We start from the raw sequence: 23,306 nt of genomic DNA, 5'->3' as shown, positions 1-23,306 counted from the left end.
TTCCTTGGGTTCCTTTGGTTATCTGTCTTACATCAAATTTCTTTGTGTGCTTTGTAATTTTTTGTGAGTTCAACTTGCCTTGTTTTCTTTCATTGGGTTTCTCTTCTTTCCTTCTTCCCATGCTTACCAGAAAGGTAAGGCAGTGTTGAAATGCCTCGCCTGACTTTTTGAAATCCTCAGCTCTGAAGAAGGTCTTACAGTCAAACCTTTCAGGAAAATTGCCTCCAGTCCTTGCACCAGGATATGGTCGTTTGATTGTTGGTTGCACAGATACTTCTGTTCTTCCCTTCATGGCAGGCAGGAGCTTTCTTTTCATTTGAAGAAATGGGCTTGTGGCTTTTTCAGTCTCTGTTCCTATCTAGAAGATACAGTCCCCTGTCTCAAATAGTGGGTCTGACTCTTGTTCACTGCCTCATGGGGAGTGTTGCAGGTTTCATTTCCTCCAGGTAGTTGGATTTTTTGACCGTGGTGCATGTTCCCACTCTCAGCTCCCTGAGTTGCTCCTGGCTTGAGTCCCAGTTCATTGCTAAGAGTTTAGCACTGTTGTTTTTTTGGAAATGATTGAATTCTCTGCTTAATTTTTCTAATTTTAATTACTGTATTCATCTATAGTCTATACAAGGTCAACTCCTCTTTTCCCTTTCTAGCCTATCATTCGTACATATAAAGATCATTTTTTAGTAATTAAAGCATAGTTTTAAACTATAGAACGTCAGTTCTGATCTTCCACCCAACATATAGATTTCCTCTTTCCCCCTTCTCATTCCCATGGAGGTGGTGATGGTTTGCTCTTTTAATCTTCACTTTCTCCCACGTTTTCCCATGGGGGATATGGGTTCATGGTTGAGGAAGAAGAAGGAGGAAAGGGGGCAAAGTCTTATGTGAATGATGCTACTGTAACCAGCTAGGTGTCATGGCATGAATATAAGTACTAGTTTTTTTGTGCCACACATCAGTGATCACAGAACCCATCAGTTCCCATCTTAGGCAGTAGACTCCATATTTCATCTTTTGCAGCACTCTTTCTCTCTCTTGTTCCCGGCTCACCTCTTGCCCACGAACACACTTACTGCTTGGGCCACCTTCCCCTGGTGCACTTGTCTCTTGGATGGAGTTACACTGAATGGACCTCAAGCTAGACTTAACTTCTGGCTCAAGGGAAGAGCATACATTTATTTCTTTTCTCCTAACTTTTAATTTTGGATAACATCAAGCCTTCAGGAAAGTTGAGAGACTGGTAGATGAGTATGCCCTTTCTCCCTGGATTTGCTACCAGTCAATGTTTTGTCTGTTTGCTGACATATTTTCTTCACTGAGCTAATTGAGGATAGCAGGGCAGATATTATATTACCATATCCCTTAGTCTTTCTCTTTGCCTGTATCTCCAAAAATCAAGGGCATCCTTGTATGTAATTATTTATTACACTCAGAAATTTTAACATTGTTATAACACTATTATCTTTTGGCAGGGGGTGGCGGTGCTGCACCAGTGGCATATAATAATTCCCAGGCCAGGGATCAAACCTGAGCCACAGCAGTGACAACACCGTATCTTTAACCTTTTGAGCCACCATGAAACTCCCTAAAACTATTATAGCCTATTCTCAGATTTTTCCATGCTTCAATAAATACCTTTTATAGATCTTTTTCTACCTGATTCAGGATCTAATCAAGATTTCAATTAGTTTTGCATGTTTCTTTTATTTTTCTATTTTTTGCCTTTATTTTTACAGCCACACCCATGGCATATGGAAGGTCCCAGGCTAGGGGTTGAATCGGAGCCACAGCTGCCAGCCTATGCCACAGCCACAGCAGTGTGAGATCTGAGCAGCACCTGCGACCTACACCGCAGCTTGCAGCAATGCCAGATCCTTAATCCACTGAGGGAGACCAGGGATTGAACCTACATCCTCTCAGATACTATGTCAGGTTCTTAACCCTCTGAGCCACAACAGGAATTCCAGTTTTTCATGTTTCTTTACTCATGAAAACTTCCCCAGCCTTTTTTGCCTTTTGTGACATTGACGTTTTTTAGAGCCTATGCCAGTTTCTTTGCAGAATATCTCTCAATTTATATTTGTGTGATTGGAGTCTGATGATTAGGTTGAGGTTAAATATTTTACTTGTGTTCTGATTAAGGTGATCTGATGTCCACCAGATTTCTCTGTAAAAGCAGCTTTTCCCTCTTAATCTGTAAAGTGTCATTTTAAGACTGAGCGGATATTCTATTCCTTAAAGTCTTTTATCTGGTAGTTTTAGCATCCATTGATAATTTTAACCTAAATCAATCACGTTTATTTTGTTATTTACAGTATGATGATTTTCCAGTTCTGTCCTTTTTTGGAGGGGGAGGTCTTTTTAGGGCCACACTCGCGGCACATGGAGGTTCCCAGGCTAGGGGTCAAATCAGAGCAGTAGCTGCAGTCCTATGTCATAGCCAGAGCAACTCGGGATCCAAGCCCCATCTGCGACCTACACCACAGGTGTGTAGCCTTGCCTAGCCTCAAGGCAACACCAGATCCTTAACCCACTGAGGCCAGGGGTTGAACCCGAGTTGTCATGAATACTAATTGGGTTCATTTCTGCTGAGCCACAATGGGAACTCCAATTCTGTCCTTCTTTCTACAAATATGAAATGGTGTTCTGTAAAAGAGAGGTTCACTCTTTCCTCTCACCAATAAAGGAAATACTTTTTTTTTTTTTTTTTTTTTTTTTTTTTTACTAGTAGATACATGGATTTTTTTTTTTTTTTTTCCCACTGTACAGCAAGGGGGTCAGGTTATCCTTACAGATACATGGATTTTTAAATGTTTTATCACCCACTCCTGTTCACACACATTTTGATGTGTGACTTAATTCCAGATTTGGCCTCTGGGAATCTGCAATCTTGTTCTGCCAGCCACTTGTAAATGTAGCTTGTCCAACTGCTGGCTATTCCCCCAGGTTATTGAGGTAAGCTGCAGTCAGCTCACAGAATTTGAACCTCTCCATACTAAAAGGTGCTTTTCCCTACATGGGAAATGTAGTTACATATAATATCAAACGTAGAGGTTCCTGCATCATGTTTTGCTATGAGCTCTCCCAATGCCATACCTGACCTAGTCCTAGTGGTTTCTGATGCTTAGCAGTCTCCTACCACAAAGTAAGATGCCATTCCACTCTTGCACAGGTTCTTTGAGAGTCTTCATTTACTTGATGTGAGTTTGCCCTGTTCTCCTGGGAAAAGAAGGAGAAAAGTCAGTGCCCTCCTGTCTGTTGGGTGCCCTTGCAGAATGTTCCATTGTGTCCATTGTGTCTTGTGTTTTCTGGCCTGGAGAACATGGTGCTCTCAGGTTCTTTTTAGTAAGTCCTGCTCAAGTCTTTCAAATGTGAGATTATTAGTTTCACAGGACTGCATTACAGCTGGGTGACAACAGAACTTTTGTCTCAAGTTCTAGAAGCTGGAAGTACCAGAGATGAAGGCGTCAGCAGGACTGCTTCCTTCTAAGGCTGTGAGGAAGCATGTGTTCCTGGCCTCTCATCTGGCTTCTGTTGGTTTGTAGGTAGTTCTTGGATTGCAGCATCATCACCTGATCTCTGCCTTCTTCTTTACATGGCTTTCTTGTGTGTATATCTGTGTCCATATTTCCCCCTTTCATCAGGATATTCAGACTGGATTAAGTGTCTGCCTTACCAGTGTGATCTCATCCTGACTTAACTAATTACATCTGCAGCTATCCTCTTTCCACAGAAGATCCTGTTCTGAGGTTGTGGGTGTGAGGACTTCAGCATAGGAGTTGGAGGTGGATGGGTGGGACACAGTTTAACACATACAGTGGAAACTTTTTACTATTGTTTTTCAGAAATTCTGAAACAATTCAGTATTCTTTTACATATGGACTTCTGTTTTATTTCTGATTCACAAAGTTTTTATTTTTGGCCATGCCCGGGGCATGCTGAAGTTCTGATCCAGGGATCGAACTCTCACCTCAGAGCAACCCGAGCCACAGCAGTGAAAGTGCCAGAGCCTTAAAAGTGCCACCAGAGAACTGCTCATTAAGTTTTTAATCTTATTTTTGAATGCTGTGGACGGAGTACTTGTGTCCCCCGCAAAATTTGTGTCGTATATTGAGATTGAATCCCTAATTTGGGAGCTGATTTCATGAAGGCGGATTAATCCCTCATGAAGGGAATTAGTGCACTTACAAAAGAGATGCCAGAGGACTCTGTTATTCCTTCTGCCTTGTGGGGACATAACAAAGAGACAGTTGTCTCTGAACTAAAAAGAGAGCCCTCACCAGACACCATATCTCCTGGCAAGACTTTGCAGCCTCTAGAACTGGAAGAAATAAATTTCCATTGTTAACAAGCCACCCGGTCTATGTATTTTTGTTAAAATAGCCTGAATAGACTAAGACACATGATGTGTAGTTAAAAAAATTTTTTTTCTCTTTCATCTAGAGATGAACTTCCACTACATCTCGTTCTTTTGTCCAAAAATATTGGTTTTAAATACATATTTAAGGAGTTCCCATCGTGGCACAGTGGTTAACGAATCTGACTAGGAACCATGAGGTTGCAGGTTCGGTCCCTGGCCTTGCTCAGTGGGTTAAGGATCTGGCGTTGCCGTGAGCTGTGGTGTAGGTTGCAGACTCAGCTCGGATCCTGTGTTGCTGTGGCTCTGGCGTAGGCCGGTGGCTACAGCTCCGATTCGACCCCTAGCCTGGAAACCTCCATATGGCGTGGGAGCGGCCTTAGAAAAGGCAAAAAGACAAAAATAAAATAAAAATATACATATTTAAATTTATGATGAAAATTTCAAAATTATATAACACAATGAACTGTAACATTCTTATCAACAAGCTTCAACAAATTCTAATATTCTGCCCATTTTTGTTTCATCTCTTCTTGTTACCATGTCTTTTTTTTTTTTTTTTTTTTTTTGCTTTTGGGCCGCACATGCAGCATATGGAAGTTCCCAGACTAGGGGTCGAATTGGAGCTACACCTGCTCCCATACCACAGCCACAGCAACATCTGTGACCTACACTGCAGCTCATGGCAACACTGGATCCCTGATCCACTGAGCGAGGCTGGGGATAGAACCCACATCCTCATGAATGCTGGTGGGATTCGTTTCTGCTGCACCACAAAGGGAACTTCCCACCATTTCTTCTGATGGATGTTTTGTTACCACCCCCCTTCTTTTCCCTTTTTTTTGTTTGTACCCATGGCATATGGAAGTTCCTGGGCCAGGGATCAAAACTGAACCACAGCCACGACCTATCCAGCAATGCTGGATCTTTAACCCGCTGCACTGGGCTGAGGATTGAACCCCTGCCACTACAGAGACAATGCAGGATCCTTAACCCACTGCACCACAGCAGGAACTCCTGATGTTGTTTTCCTTGTTTTTTTGAAAAAAAGGCTGACAAGTTACACTGATAACACTTAGGGAAGATAACTGTTAGACCGGTACAAAAAGACTTAAAGATTAGCCCAGTAGAAGGTTTTATGTTAATTGATTCTTATAGATGAAAAGTACCCCAAGGACCTTTACTCCAGTGGTTTCCAAATAAGTTTTAGCCAAGAAACCCTTCTAATTAAATTGGAAATTCCAAATAAAATCCCATAAGAGAGTTACCACAGAGAGACCAAAACTACCACATTTTCCACTTATCTAAGTCACTCAAGTCTGTGGAACCCTTCAGCCTCTGTAGAACACATTTTGAAGACTAAGGTAAAGTAACTTGTCTGCAGTTGACAGGGTGGTTGCAGAGGTGGGGCTGGGACACAGATCTCTGGACTTGCAAATAAGTTCTCTTTCTCTGTTTTTACTATCCTTTGTAGCAGTTTTCAAAGGAGTTTTTTTCCCTTTAGCAACACAGGGTAAATTATTAAAATCTGGCCTTCATTCCTCTAGGAAAGCATGAAAGAGTGGCAGTTTCTTTCCTCTGCCCTAACTTGGTATTAGATCAAAAAGATAAAATGTTGGAGTTCCCATCATGGCTCAGTGGTTAACAAATCTGACTAGGAACCATGAGGTTGCGGGTTTGATCCCTGGCCTTGCTCAGTGGGTTAAGGATCCAGCCTTGCCATGAGCTGTGGTGTAGGTCGCAGGCAGGGCTTGGATCCCCTGTTGCTGTGGCTCTGGCGTGTGCCGGTGGCTATAGCTCTTATTAGACCCCTAGCCTGGGAACCTCCATATGCCCTGGGAGTGGGCCTAGAAAAGGCAAAAAGACCAAAAAAAAAAAAGATCAAATGTCTGTGACCTTTAAGCTTTTCCACAGCTGATGAATTGCATTGAATGTCTTGTTCTTTCAGAAACTGTTAAAATGCCAGATCCTTAACCCACTGAGCAAGGCCAGGGATTGAACCTGCATCCTCATGGATGCTAGTCAGATTCATTAACCACTGAGCTGTGATGGGAACTCCCAAAGGGGCCTTTTAATCAAGAGAACATAACCATACTAATTATTTATGAATTTAATGACAGCTCCTCAAAATACATGAAGCCCAAACTGAAAGAACTTCAGAGTATTGGACAAATCAATTATGGCTGAAGATTTCAATACTCTCCTTTCAGTAAGTGATGGAACAAAAAATCAGAAAGGATATGGTTCAATCCCTGACCTTTCTCAGTGGGTTAAGGATCTGGCATAGCCGTGAGCTGTGATGTAGGTTGCAGATGCAGCTCGGATCCTGCATGGCTGTGGTGTAGGCTAGCAGCTACAGTTCTGATCTGACCCCTAACCTGGGAACCTCCATATGCCACAGGTGAGGCCCTTAAAAGCAAAGATAAAATAGAATAAAAGGCCCCTTTGTCCTTATGATATGACCATCTTCATTTTAAGTACTATTCTTTGCTCTAAACTCTACTTTGGTAACATTATATTCACTGTAGCTTTTTTTTGACTAGTGTTATGATGGTATATTTGTTTCTATCCTTTTATTTTTAATTTTCTTTCTTTATATTTAAATTATGTTTTGTGTAAGCAGCACATAATTGGGTTTTGCTTTTTAAATCTCTACTGATAAACTCTGCATTCAAAAACTGGAATGTTTCAGCTTTGTGCAATGGCAGTGTGGTTTATCCAAGGTGTGGTTATTGCTAATTGTAAACTTTTCCCAGTAACCCTCTGTGATGAATTGAAATATAGTTGGCATTGGCAATTTTTGACAATTGCTATGGAGACTGAATTTTTTTAAATTGATATGTTTATACCATTTCCTTTAAACATGATTATTGATATGATTGAGTCTTATCTTGCTGTTTGTTTTCTCTTTGTCCCATATGTTTCTTGTTCCCATCTTCCTCTTTTTTTTTTTTTTTTTCATTAATCAACTGGGTTTTGGGTGTTTTTTTATTTTATTTTATTTTTTTGTTTTGATATTTTTGGGTTTTTTTGGTGGGGGGCCGCACCTGCAGGATATGGAAGTTCTCAGGCTAGGGGTCAAATCAGAACTGTAAGTCTGTGCCACAGCCACAGCAATGCAGGATCTGAGCTGCGTCTGTGACCTACACTACAGCTCACAGCAACACTAGATCCTTAATCCAGTGAGCGAGGCCAGGGGTTGAACCTGAGCCCTCATGGATCCTAGTCAGGTTCGTTACCACTGAGCCACAATGGGAACTCTCTTTTTAGGGGGCAGGGGAGTAGGCCACATCTGTTGCATGCGGAAGTCTCAGGGCCAAGGATCAAACCCCAGACCTGCACCACTTTAGCAACCCAAGCCACCACAGTGACAACCCATTGAGCCACCAGGGAACTCTCGATCAAGTGTTTCTTTAAATTCCATTTATTCCCTTTTCTTACTCCATAGCTTAACAACTCTGGCTTTTTTTTTTTTTAATTTAATGGTTTCTTAAGTGTGTCCAACTTTAATTTATCGTAATCTGCTTTCAAGGGGTATTATACCATTCCATGTATAGTGTAAGAACTTTATAATTGTGTACTTCCATTTCTCCCCTCCCAGCCTTCTTACTATCATTTGTCCAGAATTTTACTTTTGTGTTTGTTTTAGATCCCATAATACATTGTTCATTTTTCTTCTGCCTATAGATTTTGTATATCTTCCTTTAACATTTTTTTAGTGCTGGCCTTTTGGTAATGAATTCCTTTGTATGAATGATGATGATTTTGTCTTTTCTTTTTATTAAGATATAATTCACATACCATACCATTTACCCATTTGAGGTGGACAGTTTAGTGTTTTTAGCACATGCATAGAATTTTGCAACCTTTATTACAATTTTACCTTGGAACATTTTTGTCCCCTACCCCCTGCAAAAGAAACCCCATACCTATTACCTGTTGTTCTGCTCATCATTTATTTACCCTTTTGGTGAGAGAGGGATTCCCACCCTCAGTACTACAAGAAGGCCAAATACATAATGCCCAGCACTGGACAAATAAGATATACAGCAGTTTATTAGACAAGGGAGAAGGAAACCTCACAATGGTGAGGCCACATACATGTTTACTTGGGAGCAGTGAACAAACATGGGCTTTGGGAGACAGGGCTTTATAGCAACATGAGAATGAGTTGACTTCTGGTTCCTACTGGAGGATGTGATTAGCTCGTCTGAATAATTTCATAGGCTGGCAGAGTGAAACTTGTTAGGTTAAGAACCTGGTAGGATGCAGCTGGTACAGTTGATGGGGAATCTTTTTCCCTGGGAGGGTGTATCTGGTGAGAGCAGGGAAACTCATAGTTGGGCCTTTGGGGCCCTAGGAGGCTCAGGATGTCAAAGCAGTCCTTAATATTGATTCTTAAGACCATATACCACAGGAGTCAATTCCCATTCCTCTCCACAGAGGAGGAGATTTGCCTGTCTTTGTGGATTTACCTATTCTGTACAGTTCATAGAAGTGGACTCACACAATATGTAGTATTTGGTGTCTGGCTTTTTCCCCTTAATATTATGTTTCCAAGGGTCATAGCCTTTGTCAGTACTTCACTTATTTTATTGCTGATTATTATTCCATTTTTTGGGTAATATCACATTTTCTTTATCTATTTCCCAGATGATGGGCATTTGAGTTTCCACTTTTTGGCTGTTATGAATAATGGTGTCATGAACATTTGCGTATACATTTTTTGCTTTTCTTTGGTAGGTACCTTGGTTTTCCTTTTGTTATCTAGCTTTTTGGACTAGATAATAAAATTTGGGTTGATACGATTTTTTCTTTCAGCGTGTTTTGTTTTTTGGTTTTTTTTGTCTTTGCCTTTTCTAGGGCCGCTCCTGCAGCATATGGAGGTTCCCAGGCTAGGGGTCTAATCGGAGCTGTAGCTGCCAGCCTACACCACAGCTATAGCAACTCCAGATCCAAGCCTCGTCTGCAACCTACACCACAGCTCATGGCAATGCCAGATCCTTAACCCACTGAGCAAGGCCAGGGATCAAACCCACAACCTCCTGGTTCTTAGTTGGATTCGTTAACTAGGTTGAGCCATGACAGGAACTCCTTCTTTCAGCGCTTTTAAGATACTCCACTGTTCTCCAGTTTGCATTACTTCTGATAAGATGTCTGCTGTCAGAGATCCCATCGTGGCGCAGGGGAAATTAATCCGACTAGGAACCATGAGATTGTGTGTTCAATCCCTGGCCTTGCTCAGTGGGTTAAAGATCCAGCGTTGCTGTGAGCTGTGGCGTAGCTCACAGACATGGCTCAGATCTGGTGTTGCTGTGGCTCTGGCGTAGGGCAGCAGCTACAGCTCTGATTAGACCCCTAGCCTGAGAACCCCCATATGCTGCGGGTGTGGCCATAAAAAGACAAAAAAAAAAAAAAGTCTGCTTTCATTCTTATCTTATTCCTTTTAACATATAATGTTTGGGGCTGCTTCTAAGTTTTTGTTCGTTTGTTTTTGTTTGGCCTCGCCTGCAGCATGTGGAAGTTCCTGGGCTAGGGATCAAACCTGTACCACAGCAGCGACCTGAGCCACTGCAGTGACAATACCAGACACTTAACCTGCTGCGCCACAAAGGAACTCCCTAGCATTGTTTTTAAGCAGTGTGGTTACGGTGTGCTTTGTGTAGTTTTCTTCATGTTTCTTGTGTTTAGGGTTTGTTCAAATTCTTGGATTTGTTGGTTTATAATTTTTATCAGATTTGTAAACATTTCACCCATTTTTTTCTTCAAATATTTCTTCTCTCCCACCCTAACTTTGTGACTAGTTATTTATACAGTAGTTTGCTTAAAGTTGTCCCATAGCTAACTGATATTCTTTTCTTTTGGGGAGATTCCTTTATCTGTGTGTATTTTATTTTGGGTAGTTTCTATTGCTATGCCTTTAAGTTTAGTATCTCTTCTAAAGTCTAATTTGTTGATTTCGTCCAATTTATTTTTCATCTCAGGTATTGTTTTCATCTCTAGATGTTTGATTTGGGTCTTTTTTTTTTATATCTTCTAGTTTCTGCTTAGCTTTTTGAACATATGGAAATACAGTTTCTATTGATTGATTACTCTCTTTAGTAGAGGATGTCTTTTTTTGCCTCTTTGCATTCCTGGTAATCTTTGAGTGGATGCCTGACATTGTGAAATTGACTTTGTTGGATGTCAGATCATTTTGTGTTCCTCTGAGAATCTTCTTGAATCTTCTTGAGCTCTGTTTTGGGATGCAGTTATATTACTTGTAAACAGTTTGATCTTTTCAGGTCTTTTATGATATATTAAGTGGATTTGTTGCCATGCTCAGTCTGGGTTAATTATTTTCCACTATTGGAGTAAGACCTTCCTAATACTCAATACCCTTGAAGTGCGTGGTTTTCATTCTGTCTGTGGAAGGGGACATTGTGGCCCAGTATGAGTGCCACTAGCTCTTTCCCCTGCCTGGCAAGGGGAGGAAATCCTTTTGGGTAGTTTTTTTCCCAGGCTCAGGAAGTTTTCTTGCACGTGTTCCCTGGTCAGTGCTCTACTTGACAGGAACTTTCTGTAGTCTTCCAGGCTTCTCTCCTTGTTTAAGTGCTGCTCTCTCCTGTCTGGTACTCTGTCCTATGAACTTGTTTTTTGTTTATTGTTTTTTTCCGACAAATACTTTTATCAGTATTTTAAATTCTTTTTCTAATGAACTCCTTGTTCTAAGTAAGTTTTCTGTTACCTTTACAGCTTGCCTCTGAAGATTGACTTGCTAGATAGTCCAGACTTACCAGAAACAACCATTGATGAGGTAGTTGGGGCAGCTGACAGTCTGGACATATCCCAAGCATCAGATGAAATCAGCACAGCCCCCAGGCAGACTGGACTAGAGGAATCTGAAGTTGAATATGGGAGTAAGTAAATGTTCTGTGTAATATCGATGGCATTTCTCTATTTTACCTCCCGTCGCCCTTTTTTTTTTTTTTCTTCTTTTTAGGGCCGTACCTGCGGTACATGGAGGCTCCCAGGCTAGGGTTTGAATCAGAACTATAGCTGCCGACCTGCACCACAGCCACAGCAATTCGGTATCTGAGCTGCATCTTCGACGTACACCACAGCTCACAGCAGTGCTGGATCCTTATTAACTCACTGGGCAAAGCCAGGGATTGAACCTGCATCCTCATGGTTCCTAGTCAGGTTCATTTCCACTGTGCCGCGACAGCAACTCCTATTTTACTTCCCTTTGAAATGAGTTATTTAAGTCAGTTCTTCTAAGAGTCTTTTATGTAATATTTGAATTTGAATTTTTAATGTAGAATAGTTATGCTTTCTTGCCTTTTTTGGCTTTAGGGTCCATTGAAATATTTAAGATCACATAACTGAGACTATTAAATATTTGTATCATTTATAAGTCATTAAACATTTCTGAATTTCCAAATCTTCTTTTTTCTTTGTTTCTTGAATAAAAATTAAGAGAAAAAAAGTTTCCTTAAAGATTTTCTAGGGCATAAGAGTGAATAAATGTTTGGCCATTCTGTTAGCATATAAAAAGTAGCATAATGAGGGCAGTTGTTTGCCTAAACCTACACAAATAATCCAGAAAGAATGCTGCTTTCCTAAACCTTTTAAAAAGTTAAAAGGAAACAAATTGCACATTAAAAATTTCTATGTATTTGTGAGTTTGGTTTGATATTAAAGCATAAATTGTCTTCAAACAGGAGCTTTCTGTTGAATCTCAGTGTAACATGTGTTCATTTAAAAGCAGCTTATATTTATGTGGCTCTTGCCAATTTTGATCTCTATTGCTCAGATGAGATGCCATCTTTAAACAGCTTAGGGAAATTGCCAGTGAGTTTGCTGTTGCCTCTGAAGAGTGTAAAAATACAGAAATAGTATATAGTAATTTAGAAGGAAGAAGTGTTAATGAAAAGTTACACAGCACTTCTGGTTAATAGAACATGCTAAAGTACTACGGGTAATTGGCATTAAAAATTTGTTATTTTGTTCCCTAAGTAACCACTAAAAATACACAGTTGAACAGATGCTCTGATACATCAAAGATGTTTTAAATTGACATCTACCATATTTAAATTATGCTTGTGAGCCTGAGATCAGGGGAACAAAAATTAGTTTTGATTTATTATGTTGATAATTTCAGAATTGTGTTCTAATTTGATTTTTTTAAAGGTAGTAGTCAGTTACTAGATTAAGAAAACATTTCCATTATTCCAGGCGTACCTTGTTTTATTGCATTTTGCAGATAGTGTGTTTTTTACAAAATGAAGTTTTGTGGCCACCCTACATTGTCAGATGATGGTTGGTATTGCTTAGCAATAAAGTATTTTTAAAGTAAGGTATATATATATTTTTAGACATAGTGCTTTTGCACATTTAGTAGACTTGTAGCACATTTACAGTGCAAACATAACTTTTATATGTACCAGGGAACCAGAAAGTTCACATGACTTATTTTATTGTGATCTGAAGGAAACTCACTGTATATCCAAGGAATGCCTATATTTCTCATATATTTTCTTGCGAACAATTTCATTTGGTTATTTTCCAGTTTTCACAGCCCTGGACCCTATCTCTTGTTAGAAATGATCACTCTTTGTCACTAGAAAGATATGAGATATAACAAACCAAGGCCATCAGTATTTCAGTTCGTTCAGCCAGAAACAGGACTAGCTTAATTTCTTTTCAGGGTTAAAATAAAAATTGTCTCCTTTGTAGGATGCCAATATTGACTTTATTTGTATTTCATTTTATGTCCATTATATGAATTTTTTAAAGCGTTAGAAGTTCTTTCAGTGCTGCAATAGTGGTACATTCACAGACAACATTTATTTAGTACATACTTTCTAGGAAATTGTATTGGTTTTGGGGGAACATATTAGAATGCCTAGAAAAGAAAGACCAAATGAGATGTAAAAACTTCAAATATTTGAAAGCCTGTTATATCAAAGAGTTCATTTTATCTCACTCTGTTGGTGAATCTTGGATCAGCAATTTGAAAGTATAGGGAAGCAGATTTGGAATCAGTATAGGGAAAGAATTTTTTTTAACTCTTTCTGCCATGCATCAGAAATAGATACCTTACAGTCAGTGAACTCTAATTGCAGATGATACTCCAGCAGAGCTTAAATGCTATTGAAGTGGCAGAAGAAATTTCTTGCATCATGTGTGGTTTTCAATAATAAAACATATTCAATTCAAACTTAACAACATTTGCTCAGAGCTTTCAATGAAAATGGAGTGTTTTATGTTAAGAAATTAGGTCTATGGGAGTTCCCATCATGGCTCAGCAGTAACAAACCCAACTAGTATCCATGAGAACTCAGGTTTGATCCCTGGCCTCTCTCAGTGGGTCAAAGGATCCAGTGTTGCTGTGAGCTGTGGTGTACGTCGAAGATGCAGCTTGAATCTGGCATTGCTGAGGCTGTGGCATAGGCCAACAGCTACAGATCTGATTCAACCCCTAGCCTGGAACTACCATGTGCCACCAGTGTGGCCAAAAATGAAAGAAAGAAAATCTTATAATCTCGGTATCCAGTTTATTCTGTATTTTCTTTGAAAATCCTGGTTGGCTTAGGTGAGTAGTTATAAATAGTAACTAAAAAAAAAAAAAAAAAAAAAAAGAATCTCAGGATGTTTTTCACCCGAATAGAAGTTGCAAAAGAAGCTTTATTCCCACGAGTTCTCCCCTACCACCCAAACTCAACAGTTTAATTTAACAATTCATAAGCTAAAATATTGTGGTCCCAGCATCACCATGCTAAACTTTTCATGTCAAATAATTTGAAACATAAGAAAACCATGAGGTGGCAATTAAGTAAATAAACAAGTATGGACGTTTTTGAAATTTTGAGATTAATGTTGAATTAGTGATTCTCAGTCTGGGTTGTGCATTAAAATCAGCTAAAGAGTTTTAAAAACTACCAGTGCCACAGAGGGAACTCCATCTGGCAGCTTTTTAGAATCAGAGCAGATACAGGGCAATGTTCCTGTTTAGATTAACTCTTAATCAAATTAATGGAGAGTTACCTGGTTATGGAAAGAATTTCTATTTATCTGGATTATTATCAGATAATAATGGTGGTGTTGATCTGGATTATTACATTTTTTTTTTCTTTTAGGGTCATACCTGCAGCATATGGAGGTTCCCAGGTCAAATCAGAGCTGCACCTGCCGCCTATACCACAGCCACAGCAACACCAGATCAGAGCCACATCTGCGACCTACACCTCAGTTCATGGCAACTCAAGATCCTTAACCTACTGAGCAAGGCCAGGGATCAAACCTACATCCTCATGGATACTAGTCAGGTTCTTAACTTGCTGAGCCACAACAGGAACTCCTGGATTATTACCTTTAATTGATGGTAACTGGTGTTGGACTGGTAGGGGGGAGGCTTCATTCTACACCATCACAGGGCTCTGACAGCCTGGAGACTAAGCAGCTCTTTTGACATTTTTTTCAGCATTAAAAGATGCCTCAGAGAAGCTCAAACATCTTGAGGTGGAGAAGAGTTCTTTGCCATCCCCTCCTCCCAACATCGATGTTAACATCAACAGCAAGGTACCCAGATCTCTCCTCTGTATGCTTGTCACCCACCCCAGACCTCAAAGAGCCTTTTCTATCCAAAGCTAATACTTTTCTTCCCCTAGGAAATCTGTCTGGGCTAAACTTTTATAAACTTGTTTTGTCTTTTAAAAAGGTGAAATTTGCGGATGTTTAGGAGTAAAGGAGGAAATTTGACAAGAACATTAGGAACTATAAGGTCATCCTGTGATTTTGTTTTAATTTTTTTTTTTTTTTTTTTTTTGGCTGTATGTGCAGTGTGCAAAAGTTTCCAGGCCAGAGATCAAACCTGCACCACTGCAGTGACCTGAGCCACTGCAGTGACAATGCCAGATCCTTAACCCACTGCCCCACACCAGGGAACTCCTTCTTGATATTTTTAAACATAATCAAAAGTAGTATGGTTGTTAAAATTTTTATTTATTTTTTAAAATATTTTTTTAATTTTCATTTTTTTTGGCTGCCCTGCAGCATATGGAGTTCCCCGGGCCAGAGGTCAGATCCCAACCAGTCTCGACCTAAGCCAGATCCTTAACCCACTGTGCCGGGCCAAGCATAGAACCTGCGTCTCCGTGCTCACAAGATGCTGTTGATCCCATAATGCCATAGCAGGAACTCCTAAACCTTTCCTTTTGGTTCAGCCCATCCCTTCTCTGATTCATAGGTCTTGAGTTAGTTGAAGAGCTTAGTTAAAATAAGCCTTTTGGGAGTTCCTGTCAGGCTCAGTGGTTAACAAATCCAACTAGGAACCATGAGGTTGCAGATTCGATCCCTGGTCTCGCTCAGTGGGTTAAGGATCCAGCCTTGCCATGAGCTGTGGTGTAGGTCTCAGACGCAGCTTGGATCCCGTGTTGCTATGGCTCTGGCGTAGGCCAGTGGCTACAGCTCCAATTCGACCCCTAGCCTGGGAACCTCCATATGCCAAAGGTGCAGCGCTGAAAAGACAAAAGACAAAATAAATAAATAAATAAAGAAGCCTTTCGAACTTATAAAAGGATTTGTCTGGAAGGGAACTGCTCTGTAATAAACTTCAGATGCTTGAGTGTAAGCTCACATACCTTTCACTATCCTGTCCTCTTGGAGTTTTATAGACTTGAGGTCAGGGTTGGGGGTGACATACTAATTGTTAAACTACTTAAACTTCAGTTTATTGTTTGACTATAATTTAAAATTTTTCTTATTTCTACATTGAATAACTTACAGAGATAACTAAAACAGAAATGGGATAAAAATAATTATTCAAATCAGTTACCAGATATCCCCACTAAATGGAAGAATGGATTTTAGGTCATGATCTGAAGACACACACATATATATAACAGATAACGAATATCTTTTGAATCAGTTTTTGTGTGTTTTTTTCTTTTTGCTTTTAATTTTTAATTTTTTTATTTTTTAGGGCTGCACCAGCAGCATATGGAGGTTCCCAGGCTAGGGGTGGAATCGGAGCTGTAGCTGCTGGCCTACGCCAGAGCCACAGCAACTTGGGATCCACACCACATCTGTGACCTACACCACTGCTCACAGCAATGCCAAATCCCCGACCCACTGAGCAAGGCCAGGGATCAAACCTACGTCCTCATGGATGCTAGTCAGATTTGTTTCCACTGAGCCATGACAGGAATTCCTTTTGTTTTTAATTTTATGACTATACCCATAGTATATGGCCAGGGATTGCCACCTACACAGCAGCTGCTACAATGCTGGATCCTTTCACCCACTGCACAGGGCCGGGGAATGAACCCACGCCTCCACTGCAACCTGAGTCGCTGAAGTCGGATTCTTAACCCACTGTGCCCTGGTGGGACCTCCAGATATGTATTGTTTTGGTTTGGTTTTAAAGAGGAAAGGAGGGAGTTCCCGTCGTGGCGCAGTGGTTAACGAATCCGACTAGGAACCATGAGGTTGCGGGTTCAGTCCCTGTCCTTGCTCAGTGAGTTAAGGATCTGGTGTTTCCCGTGAGCTGTGGTGTAGGTTGCAGACACGGCTCGGGTCCTGCGTTGCTGTGGCTCTGGTGTAGGCTGGTGGCTATGGCTCTGATTAGACCCCTAGCCTGGGAACCTCCATATGCCGCAGGAGCGGCCCAAGAAATAGCAAAAATAAATAAATAAATAAATAAAAAATAAATAAATAAATAAAGAGGAAAGGAGAAGATTTAACTAGCAGTGCTCTTTCATCCTTGGATAACTAATTGGGATTTCTTTAGAGACCCAATTGTGGAGTACAGAGCGATTTTCTTCTTTCTTACATAGTCATTGTTAAAACTGTCCTTTTGGATCTGGCATTGCCACAGCTGCAGCTTAGATCTTGACTGTGGCCCGGATCTGATCTCTGGCCCGGCAACTCCATATACTGCAGGTGGCCAAAAATCAATCTGTCATTTTGAATCCAAGCCTTTTTTTCCCTTCTATTCCTTTTATCATATTTTTTCTTAGAAATATCTCTAAGAGGGGAGTTCCCATTGTGGCGCAGTAGAAACGAATCCGACTAGGAGCCATGAGGTTGGGGGTTCGATACCTGGCCTCGCTCAGTGGGTTAAGGATCTGGCATTGCCATGAGCTGTGGTGTAGGTTGGAGACATGGCTTGGATCTGCTGTCGCTGTGGCTGTGGTATATAGGCTGGCAGCTACAGCTCTGATTGGACCCCTAGCCTGGGAACCTCCACATGCCGCTGGTACAGCCCTAAAAGGACAAAAGACCAAAAAAAAAAAAAAAAAAATCTTTAAGAAGCTGATTAGGAGTTCCCTGTGGCCTAGTAGTTAAGGATCTGGCATTATTACTACATTGGCTCAGGGTGACTGCTGTGGCATGGGTTCAATCCCTGGCCCAGGAACTTCTGAGTTGCAAAAGAAAAGAAAAAAACATGAAGCTGGGAGTGAAGCTGGGAGTTCCTGTTGTGGCTTAGCAGGTTAAGAACCTGACTAGCATCCATGAGGATGCAGGTTCAATCCCTGGCCTCATTTAGGATTAAGATTAAGAATCCAGTGTTGCTGCAAGCTGTGCCCTAGGTTGCAGATGTGGCTTGCATCTGGCGTTCCTGTGGCTGTGCTATAGGCCAGCAGCTGCAGCTCTGGTTTGACCACTAGCCTGGAAACTTCCACATGTCTCAGGTGTGGCCCTAAAAAGAAAAAGAAAGAAAATGAAAGAAGCTGATTAAACTTCAGAAAGCCTTTCCTTTTTTTTTTCTTTTTTTGACCCCTCAGTATTTTTCAGTTATATTGGTCTGTTTCCTTTACATCATCAGGGTTTTTTGTTCATTTGTTTTGTTTTGTTTTGTTTTACTATCTCTTTAAGGTGGGGGAATGCAGAGTCAGAGACAGAAGGGTTAATTGGAAGCTTTAGGTGAAAGCTTTAGATGGTTGGCAGTTATTTTGACAGAAAGGTAGTGGAGGCCTGGAGTGAACCTAGAGAAGAATGAACTGTTCAGTCCCGGAGGGCTCGGGACGGTGGGGAGGAGGTGAGTGAGTGTTACTGGAAACCTGCTTGTTTCTTGTGCAGGGTTCCCTGCAGTCTTGAGCTGCAACTTAACTTAGCTTGTGAACCAGAGGATCTATTAAATTAGTTTTGAAGCCTTAAAAAAATGAGTATGAGTGTGGGTTCAGGATAGGAAAGGGAGTAAAAGAGTGGGCTATGTTGGACTTCCTACTGTGGCACAACAGGATTGGCGGCATCTCTGGAGTACTGGGACATAGGTTCAATCCCTGGCCCGATACAGTGGGTTAGGAATCCAGCATTGCCACAGCTGTGGCATAGGTCACAGTGATTTGGTTCAGATCTGTTCCCTAGCCTGGAAATTCCATGTGCTGGGGGCAGCCAAAAAAAAGAATGGATTAGGTAAAGGACAGTATACTATCAAGGAGTCTTTGGGGGCTTAAATGGCTGGGAAAATAATAGCTAATATTTGGTGAGGCTTACTCAGTCCCAAGCAGAAGTAGGAAATAATTAATCTTGTAGTAATAAATAAGGGATATCTAGCTACCTGAACTCTTCAACTAGTGCTGTCTAAAAATTAATTCCTGTTTTATTTATGACACATTCTTAGTCCAGTCTGATTTCTATATCTCGGCCATTAATAGTTGATGTTTGCTTAAGGATTGCAAATTAATCTTAATTTCAGCTTTACTAACTAAAGTAATTCTAGGATGAAAAGCCTACTGTAAATAAAATACATTGTCCTAAAACAAAGTGTCAGTTGTTGGGTGACTAGCTCTAAAATTTGGGTAACTGAGAAGCTCTGTACCAGTCACAGCATTGTGAGGTAAGACTCGGCCTAGCACTGCCAACAGCAGAGTGGACATCAAACTTGTCTTTTTTTTGGTCTTTCTGCCTTTTCTAGGGCCACTCCCACGGCATATGGAGGTTCCTAGGCTAGGGGTCTAATTGGAGATGTAGCCACCAGCCTGTGCCAGAGCCACAGCAACGCAGGATCCGAGCCACGTCTGTGACCTACACTACAGCTCACGGCAATGCCAGATCCTTAACCCGCTGAGCAAGGCCAGGGATCGAACTCGAAACTTCATGGTTCTTAGTCGGATTTGTTAACCACTGCGCCACGACAGGAACTCCCAAACTTGTCTTAAGAACCCATTTTAGAGGGACCTCATGTCCCGTCAGGCCTGCATCACACAGGATTGATGTGTCACTTGAGACCCTGATGCACTGTTGATTCAGTTTTACAAACCTGTTTATTGTTTATGTTTTATAAGATATCAGATAATAAGTATTGTGTGGAATCCACAGAAGAATTACAAAAATCTTGGCCCCCAGAAAACTGGGGCCTGTCCCACTAGGCTGGTACACGTATTGCAGATCTCCTCTGCTAGTGGGATTTTCAGATGGTAACAGCTGGTACGGCTTGGAAGGCCAAATCAGGATCCATGAAGACTGACAGGCTGGAATGATGGACTGGATATAAGAGTGTATGTTATGACAAGTGTGACACGAATGTAGGGTTAGGATAGGGAGGTGTAGAAGGTAACAGGCATGTGTTAAAATGAGGATATGGAAACAGAGTGTGAAGTGAGGCTGCCAAGACAGCTATGTTGTATTAACTGAAAGGGCTTAAAAGGGAGATCCAACCATAGTATTAAAAAGCAGGAGAGATAAAAATGATTTAGGAGATCTAAAGTGGGATATGGTGAAGGGTCTTGAAACAAAGTTATAGCTGAAGATCGGTAATCTCAGGAAAGAATACTTCAGCTATCTGGAGAGCCGTGATGTGAAAAAGGAAGTAAAGTCCCTGTTTTTTAATAGCCTCAGGGAAAAGTTAAGGTCAGTGAGAATGTTAAGAGTTATGCAGATTTCACCTCAGTGTAGGAAAACATTTCCTAACCTATCTGCAAATTGATCAAGATGCCTGAGCAAGCAGCAAGTTTTCCTCAGCCTAAGACTAAAGTAATCACCTTTTCAGATATTGAACTGATCATTCTTTCCAGCCTGAAGATGCCCCCTGATTCTTCAAGTCATTGGGATTCTTCCCTTCTTTCATTCCTTTTTTTGTTTTGTTTTGTTCCTCCACCCCCCGGCACCCACAGCGTTTGGAAGTTCTCAGGCCAGGGATCAGACCTGCACCATAGCAGTGTTGGCACTGGGTCCTTAACCTGCTGAGCTGCCAGGGAACTCCTTCTTCCCTCTTTCTTGGTGCCTCCCTATTTTGGAAACTTACTCACAGTGTCTGCCTGACTTATATGTTAGAGATACTTTAGGGTTTATGCTATGTCAGGATCTTTAATTTTTTTTTTAAATAACCTTCCTCCTCTTAATTACTTGAGACAATTCCAGGATTTTCTTTACCTTCAAATTTCATTTCAGAAATCATTTTTTTCTTGTTTCTTTATCAGCAAATTTTAAAAAATGCTTAAGTAACAAAATCTAAACTGCATTTATTAGTGAGGACAGGGGCACACTTAAGCCATGCATGACCTTTTAGCAACTAGTCTTTTGAGGGTAAAGAATTAAAAGTACTGCATGATGTGCATCCCTGTCTTGATAGCAGCACTATTCACAATAGCCAAGACGAGGAAGCAACCTAAATGTTCACCAACAGATGAATGGATAAAGAAGATGTGGTACATATATACAATGGAATATTACTCAGCCATAAAAAAGAATGAAATAATGCCATTTGTAGCAATATGGATGGACCTATAGATTCTCATACTAAGTTAAATAAGTCAGAAAGAAAGACAAATACCATACGATGTCACTTTTATGTGGAATCTAAAATATGACATAGACGAACCTATCTGTGAAACAGAAACAGATTCTGGGACAAGGAGAACATACTCGTGGTTGCCAAGGGTGAAGGGGTTGGGGAGGAAGGAATGGGAAGCTGGAGCTGTCAGATCTAAACTATTATACATGGAGGGGATAAACAATAGGGTCTTAACTGTGTAGTACAGAGAACTGCATTCAGTCTCCTATGATAAACTAATGGAGGAGTTACCAGGTGGCTCAGTGGGTTAAGGATCTGGCATTGTCACTGCTGTTTTTCAGGTTTGATCCCTGGCCCAGGAACTTTTGTGTGCCACAACCAGAAAAAAAATTTTTAAATATAAATATATATATATTTTTTTCTTAAAGTGTGTATATAACTGAATCACTTTGCTGTACAGCAGAAATTAACAAAACATTGTAAACCAACTATACTTCAATTAAAAAAAATAGTAAGGCATGATGACTGTTCTCTTGACCAGAAGTTGGCAGCCTGTTTCATTAAAAGGTCATTTAAGTATTTCAGTCTTAGCAGCCACACAGTCTCTGTCACTGTGCTCAGCTCTGCCATTGTAGCGTGAGAGCAGCCACATGGGCATGAGCATGGCTGCGTTCCAGTAAACGTTATTCTCTGACATAGGTGGTGGGCCAGGTTTGGCCTGCAGCTTGTACTTCTCATGTTGTTAATGTAATCTAGTGGCAGGTTGCTATCGCATGTGATTTGGAATAATCTTTGTCATTTTTACTGTTGATTTTCTTTGTATCCACACCTTAAGAGGGTATAACCAAAAATTATATCAAAAACTAAAATCTGGGAGGGACTTCCTATTTGTGCCTCTGTGGGTTTAGGACCCAATTTGGTCTCTGTGAGGATGTGGGTTTGATCCCTGGCATCTCTCAGTGGGTTAAGGATCCAGTATTGCCTCAAGTCGTGGCATATGTTGCAGATGCAGCTCAGATCAGGTGTTGCTTTGGCTGTGCCATAGGCCTGCAGCTGCAACTCCAATTTCACCCCTAGCCTGGGAACTTACATATATATGCCATAGGTGTGGCTGTAAAAACAAAAGCAAAATCTGTACTCTCAATAAAACAAAACAGAAAGATGATTTATTAAAAGGGTTTTGACCTGCAAGCTTGGAAACTGAGTTGCTGACAGATTAAGGAGTGTTTACGAGATAAATACAAAAGTAACTTGCTTTTTTTTTTCTGATTGGTTGCCTAGTAGTCTTCTTTCTTACTTGGATCAGAGTAGCTGAGTTAGGGGAACAGGAAGTCCAGAGCGGGAGTAAGCAGACTTGGTGCATGGGGATTGGCTGGTGTCTTCTGTGGACTTCTGAGGAGAGCTATAAATTCCCCTTAAGGTTAAAGTGTCCTTTACATGCCTTTGTTGACCATTTCCATTTTGTCCCTGACATAAATGTGACACCAAATGTTTTAGTTTGGTTCTGTAAATAGGTACTTTATTTCCTCCTACCCTCCATTTGGACACAGAGGGTATGGTGATAGTGAGATAGGAGGGAAGGGAACAGGGCACAACCATTAAAAGAATGGCATAGCCCTTGAGAATAACAAAATAGGATAAAAACTGGTTAGAGCTGATTAGGCTCAAGATGGCAGAAGACTTGACTTCCAGTGGACCTTGGGCCTCATTATACTCTAGTTGTAATACATTAGCAGCTAAATGACATACCCACAGGTGCCATCTCAGCTCCAAGGCCAACCGTAAAAGGCCAAAAAATGGGCACTGGCCCAGTTCCTGGAAATCTCCCTTTCCCCAGATAGTTGGAGAAATCCTCCCACTCCTTAGCCTGTGAAATTACCCAGCCCATAAAAACTAACCACTTCAGGGAGTTCCCTGGTGGTCAGCAGGTTAAGGATCTGGTGTTACTGCTATGGCTCAGGTCGCTGCTGTGGTGCAGGTTCGATCCCTGGCCCGGGAACTTCTACATGCCACAGTGTAGCCAAAAAAAAAAAAAAAAAAAAAAAAAAAAAAAAAAGATATTTTTACAAATGCAAAGGCAAATATTTCCTATTTGACAATAATTGCTATAGGGGGAAAAAATAGTTTTCACCTCTACCCTCCTGAGTCTTGTCTGAGATCTTTGTAACAAAAGATGGATTAACAAGAGAAAAACAAACAAGTTCATTAATATTTATACCTCGTGTATACATG

The 23,306-nt window shown here is 40.8% G+C and overlaps 1 protein-coding gene across 4 annotated transcripts in view; it reads left to right on the top strand.

Moving 5' to 3' along the window:
* Positions 1-23,306, top strand: part of EPB41L5 (erythrocyte membrane protein band 4.1 like 5) — a 136,678-nt gene that overhangs the window by 81,706 nt on the left and 31,666 nt on the right. For all 4 annotated transcript variants that reach the window (XM_021075141.1, XM_021075139.1, XM_021075140.1 and 1 more), the window contains 2 exons: positions 11,090-11,253; positions 14,820-14,917. In XM_021075141.1, the coding sequence (XP_020930800.1) occupies positions 11,090-11,253; positions 14,820-14,917 (262 nt within the window). The remainder of the gene's footprint in view (positions 1-11,089; positions 11,254-14,819; positions 14,918-23,306) is intronic.

This window comes from Sus scrofa, chromosome 15 (assembly GCF_000003025.6).
Source record: "Sus scrofa isolate TJ Tabasco breed Duroc chromosome 15, Sscrofa11.1, whole genome shotgun sequence".
Lineage (NCBI taxonomy): Eukaryota > Metazoa > Chordata > Mammalia > Artiodactyla > Suidae > Sus > Sus scrofa.
Note: the sequence above shows the minus strand (reverse complement) of the source record. Positions and strands in the feature narration are given on the sequence as shown.